The sequence below is a fragment of the Hyaena hyaena genome, unplaced genomic scaffold (assembly GCF_003009895.1).
Source record: "Hyaena hyaena isolate Hyena2069 unplaced genomic scaffold, ASM300989v1 scaffold_332, whole genome shotgun sequence".
In the NCBI taxonomy this organism is placed as follows: Eukaryota; Metazoa; Chordata; class Mammalia; order Carnivora; family Hyaenidae; genus Hyaena; species Hyaena hyaena.
This window is the reverse complement of record NW_024080964.1, coordinates 1,520,427-1,534,992: the sequence shown is the minus strand read 5'-3', so window position 1 is coordinate 1,534,992 and position 14,566 is coordinate 1,520,427. Positions and strand designations below refer to the sequence as shown.

At 37.1% G+C, this 14,566-nt stretch overlaps 1 protein-coding gene across 1 annotated transcript in view; it reads right to left on the bottom strand.

The window, feature by feature from the left end:
• The window catches only part of PSME4 (proteasome activator subunit 4), a 100,888-nt gene that overhangs the window by 24,797 nt on the left and 61,525 nt on the right, over positions 1 to 14,566 (bottom strand). Inside the window, exons 25-36 of the mRNA XM_039249180.1 lie at positions 13,204 to 13,266; positions 12,967 to 13,062; positions 11,384 to 11,515; positions 9,103 to 9,312; positions 7,881 to 8,017; positions 7,085 to 7,138; positions 5,991 to 6,120; positions 5,237 to 5,318; positions 3,883 to 4,036; positions 3,278 to 3,347; positions 2,116 to 2,241; positions 1,449 to 1,601 (exon numbers count right to left, since the gene is read on the bottom strand). Coding sequence (XP_039105111.1) covers positions 1,449 to 1,601; positions 2,116 to 2,241; positions 3,278 to 3,347; positions 3,883 to 4,036; positions 5,237 to 5,318; positions 5,991 to 6,120; positions 7,085 to 7,138; positions 7,881 to 8,017; positions 9,103 to 9,312; positions 11,384 to 11,515; positions 12,967 to 13,062; positions 13,204 to 13,266 — 1,407 coding nt within the window. The remainder of the gene's footprint in view (positions 1 to 1,448; positions 1,602 to 2,115; positions 2,242 to 3,277; positions 3,348 to 3,882; positions 4,037 to 5,236; positions 5,319 to 5,990; positions 6,121 to 7,084; positions 7,139 to 7,880; positions 8,018 to 9,102; positions 9,313 to 11,383; positions 11,516 to 12,966; positions 13,063 to 13,203; positions 13,267 to 14,566) is intronic.

Sequence of the window (14,566 nt, the reverse complement as noted above, 5' to 3'; positions counted from 1 at the left end):
GTTTCCTGTCTCACGTTCAGGTCCTTTATCCATTTTGAGTTGATTTTTGTGCATGGTGTGAGAAAATGATCTAGTTTCATTCTTCTGCATGTTGCTGTCCAGTTCTCCCAACACCATCTGTTAAAAAGGCTGTCTTTTTTCCATTGGATATTCTTTCCTGCTTTGTCAAAGATTAGTTGGCTGTATACTTTTGGGTCCACTTGGAAGCAATGACTTTTTAATACAATTTAGTATTAGCCTGAAGTATAATCTTTAAACTCCAAGTTTTGGATTATTATAAATAGCCTTTTAAAAGTGCTCAGTGATACAGAGACTGCAAACACATGTGTATAGATGCTTCTCAGTTTATTGAGAATACAAATCACCTAGAGATCTTGATAAAATGCAGATTCTGATTTATTAGATCAAGTGGGACCTGAGATCCTACTTTTCTGCACTTTAGAAAAAAGAACCGATACGGGACGAGGAGGCAGGACTTGGGATAAAATTTCCAGCCAGAGCATCAGGCTTCGGGGAGGGGGCAGAGGAAAGCTGTATCTTAAACAACTCATAAGGAAAGGAGATGGGCTCAGAAAAGAGGTAAGTAAAAAATGACAGAGACAGGATGACAAGGATATGTGTGACATGTTTAAGTGTAATTAAGTCTGCCAAAACCAGCAGCTGCATCTCTTCTTTGAGGAAATGGTGGCCAGCCTTGTATTTTGGCATTCTGGGTATTTTCAGTCTAGTGAATCTTGGTAAGAAACTAACCTTAGGGTAAGTATATAAAACTGAATCTTTCAATTAAAAAGAGGGATACTTAAAAAAAGGCTGTCAGACTCAAACTGCCTAGAACACTACACGAGTGACAAGCAAGAAGGCTGAGAAAGGATTTTTAAGAAAATGTTTATGTATTAATTTGGAGAGAGAGAGCATGTGTGTGCAAATATGCACACATGAGCTGGGGAGAGGCAGAGAAAGAAAGAGAGAATCCCAAGCAGACTTCACGCTATCAGTGCAGAGCCCAACATGGGCCTTGATCCAACAAACCCGGGACCATGATCTGAGCTGAAATCGAGCCGGACACTCAAATGACTGAGCCACCCAGGCATCCCTATGAGAAAGGATTTAGTGAGCAGAGACAGACTGCCTCATGAAGGGAGCAGCCCATGCCCAGCACACTAGCCAATTGAGGCAATGCAGTAATGTAGAACCAGTTCCAGGATCTTCCTGTTTTTCCAGAGAAACGGAAATCATTTTTTAGGGTTCTTCCCCTAATGTTGGCAAATAATCCAAATTTCAAAAGGTAATGAATGTTGCCCATACACCACTAATTTGTGATCTATACTCAAAAGCAATATGGAATTTGAACACTTCATGTTTTCAGTATTAGAATTTACTAGGTTGGGAACTGCTACAAAAGTGAGTATTATAGGTTTAACAGGGAAGGTGCTATGCAAATACATCACCTTTTCAAACGTCCAATGCTTAGAACCTCTGATTAAACCAGCTATAATTTCTGCAACACATCGCTGGGTGCTTTCATGTGAGTCTGCAACCAAACGTTCTAAATGGGGCTTCAGAACTGGCAGAAATGCATCATCAAAATTTCTGAATATGCCCTATAAAAACAACAAAAAAATAAAGTTCTTCAGTATTCAAATGACTATCATCTCCATTATAAGAATATGCCTGTGTTTATTTACATAACTACTGTGCTTATAAAACCCCAAGTGTTCTCCCCTTTAGAAATGCTTTAACAATGTCTGTAAACTTAAATAAAAAGTGTTTACATATCCTATTAAAATTTAATGAATGAAATCAAAATTACTAACCTTTCAGACCTTAAAAACATCACACACCTCAAAAAACTCAAATGAACACTAAATGCATATAGTCTGGTGGGTTTTTTCTTATACTGCTAATTACAAATATTAGAGATAAATATTAAAAGGCTTCTTTTTCTTAAAAACTCCTAGACTTTAAGCTAAGATCAATATGACTGGGGTAACTTCTAGAGCCACTTTAGATAAAGACAGCAGACAGCCAGACTCAAACTTTGACTTTAAAACTTATGAACTGACAAACTGACAGTCACTAAGCTTTATGAAGAAGGATATTAAATAACATATTTACCTTAAAGAGGCAAAAACGGCGAGGATTAAACTTATCTTTTCCTTTTCTGTCTTCTAAAGATAGAAAAGTAATTAACTGTTCAACAAATTTAGGATCAGAAAAATGATCAAATATAATCTGTTCAGCCTATAAAGTTAAAAAAAAATAAGCAATCAGGGTTTAAGATCTATTTAAAAACAAGATTCTGAAATGTCAAAATTCAATTGTAAACTTTTAATTATCAACACTAGGCTATTATTTTTGTTTTAAAGAGTGTTTAGTTCCCACAAAGGCTTTCTACAACCAAAATATCATCATCAGCTAGAAATGCTAAATCTGTAACAGTTGCAAAGTTTTCCTTTAGACATTCAAGTTTGAATTCCATTTCTCAAATGGAAATAAAACCTATAATCAGACTGCTTGTGAAATAAGGACAGAGGTATTGTGCCATCTGGTGTATGATTTAGGAAAACCCTCCAAACTATAAACCAAACCCCAACAAATTATTTCCATATTTCTAAAACATCAGAAGTTAAAAGGTAAACTTTGTTGAATTAGAAAATAAAAGCTAGGGGCACCTGTCTGGCTCAGTCAGTAGAGCCTGGGACTCTTGATCTCAGGATCATGAGTTCAAACCCCACATTGAGCACAGAATTTACATTAAAAAAAAAAAAAAAAAAAAAAAAGCAAGCTACATCATTAACCTAATTGAGAAAGACACTAACTTAAAAGTCTTTAGTAAACTTTTAAAATGATGGAGAAATAAGCTTTATGAAAACAAAGGGGTTTTAACTTAAATCTACAAACATCTATTTACTGAGTACCCATCATTTATATGCAATAAAAAACTAAAAGCCAAACAAACAAATAAACAAAAACCCACCTAAAAGCCAGGCATTATCTTTGCCCTCAAGAAGCTTCTTACCACACAGAACTGATACAAGAAACATGCAGTAACTATATAAAGCAGTACCCAGGGTAAAGTGGAGTAGTAACATGAGAGTAATCTTAAATACAAAGACTTGCCAACAGGCCCTAACAGAATGGGGAGTACACATTTACCAGTATTTACCCAGTGATATCCTGAAATACACTCAGCTCAGTTTGAAAAAAATCAGAAACACAAAGTAAGATGCTTGTGAACAGGGTAAGTGTTTACACATAGTGAAAATGGAATGCTTACCTCTGTCAAATCCTCCCTGCTTCTGCCCAGCTTAGGCTGCTCTTCCACACCAGCATAAACAACCATATTCCTACAGTAAGGGTTGATATTTGTAATACATGTAGAAAAAAAGAGTATAGCTTCACAGACAGAAAGTATGAGAAGGCACTTTTAATGAACTCTAAATGAGATGCTAAGTTTGGGGATATAAGTACATCACTAACAACTTTGGCCTTAAAAATTTATCTGCTCACTGTGTGACATAAGTCGACACTAAGAGACGAGTTAAGTATTTCTCTGGGCTGGTTCAGGCATATGTAGCACTGACTGGTGAGAATATTATTTAGAACAGCTATTAACAAACTCCTTACATGCATAAGGGTGGGAATAAGAAGGCTAAGGGTTTCAGTGGAAAGATAAAGAGGCAAGACTGAGGTATAGCATTAGTAGAAGTAAAAGAAAAAGAAAGAAGAAGAAAAAAGGAAGAGATTTTTTTGTTTTTGGTGACAGAGTACCTCTACCTGCTTTAAGTGCCTCTGAATCTCTCCAAAAATCCAAAATGATAAAACATATTACATCACAGACAAGCTGTTGAATAATAAGGTACATGGCAAGCGACCACTTACTGCGGCCAAGTGTAGTATCCCCAGTGAGTTTTTTCCACAAAGCAGCTGGACTCCCATTCTTTCTTGGTTCTTGGTATACTTTTGCTATCATAATGCAACCAATGATTATCAGGCCTATCACCAGCAAGAATTTGGGTAGGTTTAGAATATCCACCTTAAGGAAAAGACAATTACATTTGATAAACTTAAAAATATTCAGGCAATGTTTACTCTCAACTTTTAATCAATAGTACTAGACTCTCTTCATAACACAATTACCAAAATACGCTCAAGGCAAGATCACATATATATGAGGCATTATCCACTAATGGGATAAGTATTTGGTGGGGGGGGGGGGGGAATCAAGTATGATCCACACTCCATTCCTTTTACCAAAAGTTAAAAAGATTTTGTTAAAACATTTTAGATTTGAATTATTTTCAGGCTTAAAGTGCTCAAAGAATCCCCATATATTCTTCACCCTGATGCCCCAAATTTTAACATTTTACCATGTGAAACATGTAACATTTTACATGTCTTATATATATATACATTCTTTCTATATATGAACGTTTTTGGGGAACCATTAAATATCCATTTAATATGGGACCTACAAATGTGTTTCAAGTGAGGACAAAACAAGATTAGTAGTAGGGAGTGTAATAAAAGTCTTTCACACATTTAGTTAACATCATTTTACAGCATTCCCAAACAAAGATGGTGGAGCATAGATACACTCCCTTCCCAAAGATGGGGTGGAGAAGGACTAAAGACAGTTGTCCAAATGTCAAAGGATCTATCAGGGATTGAAAAAATGTGATACCAGAGGAATAAAAATGACATTTTTTCTTTCCAAAATCAAGTTAATTCATCATTTTTTTCTGAACACCATCCTGATTAGATTACTACTCAGAAAATCTGATAATACAGTATAAAGAAGAAAATAAACCTTGCCTCTAATTCTACCACCCACAGAGAAACAATTAACATAGTGATATATTAATGATACTGGTATTTCATAATTAATGTTAACTTTAGATCTGTGATACACAGTTTGATAAAGAACCAGCTAGTATAATCACTTGGTTGGTTAGATAAATAAATAGATCACATGTCTGTGGACAGTATACAAAAGGTACATGTTATTATGAAGATACAGGGTCCATTTATTGTTTTAAAAGTGTATTTATTTCTTTTTTTAGTAATCTTTACACTCAGTGTGGGGTTGGAACTCATGACCCCAAGATCAAGAGCTGCATGTTCTTCCTACTGAGTTAGCCTAGGTGTCCCAGAATCCATCTATTTTTTTTTAAGTTTATTTATTCTGAGAGAGAGAGAGAGAGACAGCATATTAATTACATTTGGTAGTACTTACTCATTTCATAGGGGTTGATGGTCAGCTTTTTGTGGGTTCTTTTGAGCTGCTTAAGAATACCAGCCACAGCTGAGATTGCCATCTAGAAAAGACGACAGGTTACAGTACACGTGTTAACATTTTAAGTCTCTTGAACAGCTGGGTGCCTGTCTTGATCAAAGCAGAAGCTGGGCTCTGCTTCTTTCACACGCAGGTAAATGCTTCGCCTGCTGACATCTAGCAGCACAGCCACGTGAGCACTAAATCGGACTGGAAATGAGTCACTGAAAGTTCCTACTTCGATCCACGCTAGTCTCCCTGGTAAACTTCGATATTTTCTTTGTTAAACCAATTATCTGCTCATTCTTCAAATGTCAACTAGACATTTCTTCTAAAAGGTCTTTCTCCAGTGCACCAGGCTCGGTCAGCCCTGTCTTGTACTCTACCTCTAACACTTTTGTGAATAAAACCAAAGAGTTGTATCCTCAGGTATCTTTCCCTTCCTATCAACACTTCATACTTGTCATTAATTTTTTAAAGTCAGTATTTGTCATCAGTCTATAACCTTGTTCCCTGTATACTCCCAGTGTTGAGATGCACACTGCCTGAACACGCCCTCATATATATGTTGGATAAATAATTATCATCTCTGAACCAACAGTGATAAATTTCAAATCAATACATTTCAAGGTGAAGTGTCTTGGGAAGACTTTAAAAGCTTCAGGTGAGGTAAAAATTCTCAAACCCAAGACAGCAGCTACAATCAAGTATCTACCTTTCGGACTACAATCGCATCATGGTTGAGATTCTCAATAAAAAAACGTATGGCACGAAGAGGTAACACTCGGTCATCTCTCAAGAGCAGAGATAGAAGCCCAATGCCTATATGTTCAAACTTCCAAGGCCTGAAAGGGAGAGGGGGGAAAAAAAAATCACAAAACATACCACTCATAAAACCACGTTTGTTTTTTTTTTTAAATTTATTTCTAGGAGAGAGAGAGAGACAGCATGAGCAGGGGAGGGTCAGAGAGAGAGGGAGTCACAGACTGAAACAGGCTCCAGGCTCTGAGCTGGCAGTCAGCACAGAGCCCGATGCGGGACTCGAACCCACGAACCGTGAGATCATGACCTAAGCGAAAGTCAGACGCTTAACTGACTAGGCCACCCAGGCGCCCCTCATAAAACCACTTTTAAACTGTATTTGAAACAGTGTAATTTTAAGTTTCCTAAGAATTAAAATAGGTATAGTGATGAACACCACTCCTATCACTAGACCCAAAGTTCACCTGTTACTTCTCTTTTAATTCATGAATCAGACTGTAATTTTTCCTGACACAGTCATTCATCGCATTCAGGGAAGAAACCTCCTATAGTAATTAAGGTAAAAGCTTTGAGGAATTTAAAAAAAAAAAAAAGAGAAGAAATTTTGCAGGCATCTGGGTGGCTCCATGGTTAAGCATCTGACTCCTGATTTCGGCTCAAGTCATGATCTCATCAGCTCATGAGTTCAAGCCAGGCATCGAGCTCTGAGCCAACAGCACACAGCCTGCTTGGGATTCTGTCTCCCTCTCTCTGCACCCCTCCCCCCCCCAAGCGCATGCTCATCCTAAAATAAACAAACATCAAAAAAAAAAAAAAATTCCAGGTGCCTGGGTGGCTCAGTTGGTTCTGTGTCCAACTTTGGATCATGTCATGACCTCATGGTTTTGTGGGTTCAAGCCTTGCATCAGGCTCTGAGCTGACAGCTCGGAGCCTGGAGCCTGCTTCAAATTCTTTGTCTCTCTCCCTCTCTCTCTGCCGCACCCCGGCTTGTGCTCTCTCTCTCTCTCTCTCAAAAATAAATAAACATTAAAAAAAATTCGCACTTACAAGTTTCTCTGCTCCACACCATCTAATAAAGTGTTTACCAAATTTTCATAGTTCCTTAAAAAAAAAAAAAAAAAAAATTCAGTTGAGGCATTGTTTTAATACAACACTAAGATGAACATCAAATAATGTAACATAAATTCAAATTCTAGCTAAATTCGCCATCCTCTTACATGCTATAGTGATAGCTATAGTGACAGCATCTAAGAGGACTGTCTGATATATTTAGAGACCATAAAAGGTCTGGTGAGACCCAAGCCAGAGTGAAAGCAGATGGGTAAAGAGAGACAGTGAGAAAAGACCACGAAGGACAGAGAGAAAACAACAAAAAGTACTAGGTACAACTGTTCCCAAGCAGATATTCAGAAGTAAATCTGTGAGTAGCAACCAATGTTAGAAGTAGTTTATCTGTATGGTACTCTAGGAATATACAAGGCAGGCTGTAATAGTTTATTCTTACATAGATATGTTAGAAAAAAATTAATACGCATAACCATAAGACAAAGACAAAATCAAGCTGGAAAGGCTCCTGCTTAAGTGTTATCACTGAAGCACTGAGCTGCTTGGGTTCCAAATTTCAAAAGTCTTTTAAAACAATTTTAAGATGGTGTGTTCCATTTCTATAGCTAAAAGTAACCATCAGGGAACTTCACAATAATTATTTCCTAACATTTTTATTTTTTTAAGAATCGATGTATAAACTTCATGAGGTACTTATGGTGAATCTTTATTTCAGAAATATTTAAAGTCGGCTGTCTTTAGTGTTATCTATCTTGATAAAGCAGGCATTCGTAATTACCTCAGGGCATCTGCATTCTTTTCTTGTTGGCGCTTAAGTCCTTCTTTAATTTCTTCTGAACTAAGCATTATCTGGTTGGAAGAGGGGTTTTTTGATTGTTGAAGTAATTCTGCTATTTCAACACAGGACTTTGGAATCTTAAAAAAAAAGAAAAGTAAGGGGGGGAAATGAGGCACTGATACAAGTCACAACATGAACAAATCTTGACAACGTTCTGCTCAGAGAAAGAAGCCAGATACAAAAGGTCACCTATGTATGATTCCATTTATATGAAATGTCCATAAAAGGCAAGGGATATTAGTGATCTCCAGGGACTAGCAATGTTGGGGGAATAGCAGTGACTGCTCCTGGGTACCGGGTTTCTTTCTGAGTGATGACAATGTTCTGAAATGAGAGTAGGGACGGTGGCAGAGCACTGAGAATATACTATTGTGAAAATATAGTATGCTATTGTGTTATGTTAAAAGGGTGAATTTTTTGTTATGTGAATTACATATTTTAAAAAAACACTTTTTTTTTTTTTTTTAAAGAAAGCATAATCTAGGGAGCCTAGCTGGCTCAGTTGGTAGAGCATGCACCTCTTGATCTTGGCGTTAAGTTCGAGCCCCACGCTGGGTGGAGAGATTACTTAAAAAATAAAACATTTAATAAAAAAGGCATCATCTAATGACAGCTGCAAATACCAAGACTATGTTTTACAGAAATATATTTAGAGCAGTGTTTAGAAACCAAAGGATAGATGTCAAACACAATTACTTTATAGAAGAGGACAATTTACCTGCACTCACACCACTTTTATCTATCCTCAATTATGATGGGGATATACATTTGCTCCTGCTGTTATCTCTCCTTATGAGTACCACTGAAATTGATACTCTTTACTTCCTCATTTGTCAAATCATCCAATTTTAATTTTCATCACTATAAATTATGAACCCTCTGATCAAACTTATGTGACTTTGGCTAGTAAGAGTGATCTCCTAAAATATAATCAACTCTTTGAAAAATGAGGCCATCGATATACAAAGAATAATGGTTAAATGCAAGAGTGTTAATAACCCTTTGTTGTCTCTTGGAAGAAAACCTTCTACCTCTCTCCTGGCCATGCTCCGAATTCACACTCCACCCTGCTACCAAAGGTAATGATTACTAAGTACAAAACGGAAACAAAGCAAATGTTAATTTCCACTAAAATTTGAATTAAAAAATGGTTTTTGCTTACTGTGAAGTCCAAGCCAATTGTTTCATATTGCCGATGAATCTTTTCTGCAAGATCATCAAACAGTCTCACTATTGATGGTTTTTCCAAGGACATTGCTTTGCTAAGCCCAGAAGAAACAATTGCTGGCCAAGTCTGTACAATACAGTCCCAATCATGAAGGTTTGCCAAACATACACCACTGTGATTTCCAAGGAGACAGTACAAGGCACCCTGCAGGAAAAAATAATTAATATGGGAAATAAGAGGTATTGTTTAGTTGTAGCCAATTCACCTACGAGTTGCTTTTAAATTTACTAAACACTGATTATTTAAGTGCCTGATACTGGTCAATAAAATAGGTTCATACACATAATATACTACTTTTAGAAACTTGAACTTGACCTTTAATTGTCATCCAGTAATATTTTCCCTAAATCATCTGGCAGAGGATTAGCTCAATGAACAGCTATTAGTAAGATAACACAGAAACGTAAGGCTGTTGTTTGTAGGCATACAGCTTCCACTCCAATTCTCTTCTACTACAATTGTATCATGAAGGCCGTAAGATACACCACTTTTAGAGTTGTAGAGCACGTTTGGAATAATTTCTCAAGTCTGGTTGTGATGTATTTTAAGCATATAAAAACTAGGTTATGTAATTAAACTGTGTGCTTTTTACTTGGAGAAGCTCAATTAATCAGAATGATTCTGATGACCTGAGGTACCCTTTTGAAAAATATCCTATTTTAATGAAAAGAGCTATTATGTTATTTTTTAAACATTCACCCTAACTCCATTCTGATCTGGCTCATTACCTACTGTGTGCTCTACTCCTCTTTACAGGTTCCCATAAGATCACTGGTAATTTTGAGTTTACTGACCTAAGAGACATTTTTCACTTTTGATATTACTTGACCTACCTGATTTTGTCCCTTTAAACTGCACCCAACATGGTGGAAAATGTGCCACTCTAGGAGTCAGACATTCCACAATACTCTTGAATTATACATCTACATCAGAGTTCAGCAAACTTTTTCTCTAAAGGGCTAATAGTAAATAGTGGCCATGTGGTCTCTGTTGCAACGACTTATCTACACAACTGTAGTGTGAAAGCAGCCACAGACATGATACATAAAGGAATGGACATGACTGTGTTCCAATGAAACTTTACTTATCAAAGCAATGAATTGAGCCCAAGCTATGGTTTGTTGACTGGTATTAATTACATGACAACGTCAAGGAACACGTAAAGTTGTAATCTTAACTCCTCCAGAAAGCAAATGATCTGCTGACTGAGTCCCTTGTCTCTCAGGGAAAGATCTCTCTGTGGCTTCTGTAACCCCTCACTTCTTATTATCTTTTGCATCTTTCCCTCATCGGTTACCTCTTCTTGGGGTCCTAGTGGAGTTGTCTCAATACTTGCCTCCCTAGTCCTCTTCTCTTCTTACTCTTCTCCTCGACTCTCTTATCTGTGCCCAAAGATTTCACGGTCATCAACACACGCTGACACTGTGTGTTGTGGAGAAATGAGGTCTGACTGCCTACTTGACAATGCCTCTTAGTTTATAGGAGACACTTCAAATATAACTTGTTCAAACAAATTCATCATCTAGTCTCCCTGTTCTCTCTCTGATGTACCCAATAACCAGCTGTACAATCTGAACCTGAAGAACTGTGATACATCCTTTCAGTTCAGCACCTTCATATTCAACCATGAAGTCTCATCAATTCTCTATCCTAAATCACACTGAATCAACCTACTTCTGACAGTGTAAGCAATCATGTTTCATCTGTACTCTACTGTACTCCTGTGGGATATACTATTTTCCTTATGCCGTTCCCTTCTCTCTCTGCTCTAATCATACAAGCTGTCACTCAGTTGCTCGAACTCACTATGTTTCTTGCTGTCTCAGGACTTCCAACACGTGGGTCTCATTACTCTAAACATTCTGGTCTTTCACCCGCCTCTCCTACAGGCCAGCCAGGCTATTTATCACTGGTGCTCAACTCAAATAGCTGTCTACACTCTCTCCATCATAACACCGATCATAAACATAGATAAGTAAATAACTAGGGAGGAAAGAAACCTATATGTTTAAAGGTGAAGGGTATGGATGTCTTCAATTTATTTTAACATAAAGAAATAAGATGGACATAGAGACACATAGGTGATAAAGCAAATACAGTAAAATGTTAAATACAGAATCTGAGGGGTGGACATATGGATGTTTACTGTACAATTCTTTTAACTTTCTGTATATCTGAAAATTTTCAGAATTAAGTAAAACAGAAAACCCTATACCTTGAACTGCTGTTGTGTGACATCTTGTCTATCCGGCCGTAAGAACTCCAAAACCAAGGGAATGATATCTCTGCAACAGAAGTTATATGCGCCCAAGGCAGCAAAAAATGTTTGCTGAGCCTTGTTTCTGACCTGAAGAAAGTATTGTTAACAATATTTATTAAATGGTAGACAAAACTATAAAAACTTCTAAATGAATTATCAAAAATAATTTCAATATTGGTGTAGTAATAGAAAAATACATCCAACCATATACCTTAGCAAAAACAAGTAAAGGATTATCTTTTTTCCAAAATGAATGTACATTACCACCACCCACATCCACAGTTTACACAGGTTCAGATATTTTTGGTAAAGGAGAGACTGAATAGAAATGATATGTGCTTACTCCTTAACATAATCAGCAGACTAGTTAACTTTCTCTTCTGACTTACTTTTGATGAGAAGAGTTAACATTTTCTAAACAGAGAAAAATCCAAGACTTTCTTGAACCCAGACAAAAGATTCAGTATAAGTTTATAGCCCACAAACTAAATAGTAACAAATAATAACAAACTACAGTAAAAGTGGCACACTGCCCATGTTTCAAAACACTGACACAGTGTATATATTTCAAACTCTTTAATCATTACTTGAGGTGCAATCTTTGATTTAGAGACTAGTTTCTAAATTTACATTATTTTATAAAGACAGAGTAATTAGCTTTCCATGAATTTTGCTTTTTCCAATTGTCTGTGCTTAAAGAGAATCTCTTGGTCCAATGCTACCTTAAAGGATGGACTCCATAGTTCAGATGGTGGCAGGTTGCCGAAACCCAAGCATAACACCTAGGGGGAATTATACCATCTTCCCAGACTGGCCTGCATAATGTGATCTGATTAAGTGGGAGCAACATTACAACATCTACCAACTTTACATTTTTAATGTTTATTTTTGGGGGAGGAGGGGAAGAACCTGAGTGGGAGAGGGGCAGAGAGAGGGAGACACAGAATCCAAAGCAGGCTCCAGGCTCTGAGCTGTCAGCACAGAGCCCAACGAGGGGTTCAAACTCACAAACCGTGAGATGATGACCTGAGCTGAAGTCAGATGCTAAAAGGACTGAGCAATCCAGGTGGGCCTCCCCAACTTTACATTTTTAAAGAAATTTGAGAAGCAATAACAAACAGTAAAAATCAACATTATTTTAAAAAGACTACTAAAATTAGCTTGAGAATATTTGCAATTTGAAAGATGTTTTCTATGCCAATAAATTACTTAAACTTCCTTGGATGTGAAATAGGAATGTTTGTTTGTTTGTTTATTTAAATGTTTAAAAAAAACGTTTATTCATTTTTGAGAGAGACAGAACACAAGCAGGGGAGGGGCAGAGACAGAGAGGAAGACACAGAATCTGAAAAAGGCTCCAGGGTCTGAGCTGTCAGCACAGAGCCTGATGCGGGGCTCAAACTTGGAAACGGTGAGATCATGACCTCAGCCGAAGTCAGATGCTTAACCAACTGAGCCACTCAGGCACCCCTGAAATGGGGATATTTAGATTGCACTGTAATAAAATAGGAAGGCGAGGCAGAGTCAACTGGCCTTACCTGACTGTATGAACTTGTAGATAAACGAAGCAGATCTCTGATCATCTCTTGATGTATCCTTTTATATTCACATCCCTCAACAGTCAGAGTTCGTAGCTATGAAAATTAAGCAATGTAAAATCAAATCCCAAAGTTTTTACTACAAAGTTCACTTAATTATGAAGTAACACAAACAATTACATAGTCATCTGGAAAACTATCATTTATAAAAGCCATCATGATTTTAAAGAGATTTACCTCATGCTGCAACATTACTCTGTCAATCAATAGTGCTCTGATATGTTGTTTTTTTCCATGGAGCTAAAAAGCAAAGTAGAAGACACTTCAACATTGTCCCTAAGTTCCACACTAGTGGGTTCCCCTGAATCCCTTATTGAAAAATTAGTTCAGTAAAGGTCCAGGGTGGGCAGGTGGGTAATGGAGGTATTTCATTTATTCTAAAGTGATCAAGCTTACATTTGAAGACATTATTTCAGTTAATTTTATGGCTAAGAGTAGAAATACTCCTCCTCCTTTTTTAAAAGAAATATCTCCTTTAAATGGGTCATCCAACACTGTGTTTTTCTCTGGTAGTTTAGTAACAGATCCATGCAGGGGAGAGAAACTGAGCCAGTCCTTATTCAGTCAATTACTGAAAAGACTACTAACAAAACTGCTTGACCCTGTTACATTTATAAATAGTCTTTCCACGTAACTGTGTATGTTTACTACACAATATAGTATCTTTTATTTTTCTAAAAATTATCTTTTATGATCTCCCCTACCACCCAACCTTCCTCTGCTCACTAAAGGCAGCTATCTGCAACTCAAAGATTCCTCCTCTTTCACACCTTTATCTCACTAGTCATCAAGTCCCTGCATTTTCTCCTTTTTCAAAACACCTTATTTGCATCCCAATGTCAGTGACTTGATTCAGCCTGTGTTTTTTCCACCTAGACTATTTACAATAGTTTAACTACCCTCCCTGCTTATAGTCTCAATCTCCTATTGCTTATTTTTCACTGATGACAGAGGTTTTCAAATTTCATTGAATTCATTTTGATTGATCAAAGACTGGTCTTTCCAATATTCAAATCAGATCTACCTGAGAAACTTGAATGGCTCCCCCAATGCTGAATATAAAACTGAAAGCACTTTCTTGGGATAAAACTATAAACCACCTTGTTACCTCATACCACTTTGCTCTCTAGCCACTGTTCTCTAAAGCGTGCCGTGTTTGTATGTCTCCCTGCCCTGTTTTACATGCTATTCCCTCTAATATATGTAGCAACCTCTGCCTAAGTAATAAATCCCTACCACCTTTTTAGACTCAACTTCAATGTAAGTCTCCTACAGAAGAAAACACTGCAGTCAACATCAAATGGCTGGCTTAATTATTCTTTCTTCCAAGTTCCTGAGAAGCTTGCACTGATGTCTGGAGTGCAAAAATAACATAAGACATATTTTTCTGATATCTCCATGAAGTGGATGCTTTAAATTCATGCCTGTGGACAATTCCTCCTATCTTTTATTCTGTCAAGTTCTTACACAGCAGCCTGCCCAGTTATCACACTCCAAATACCCAATAAGAGTTCAGAGACTCTCATGGAAATTCACAGAA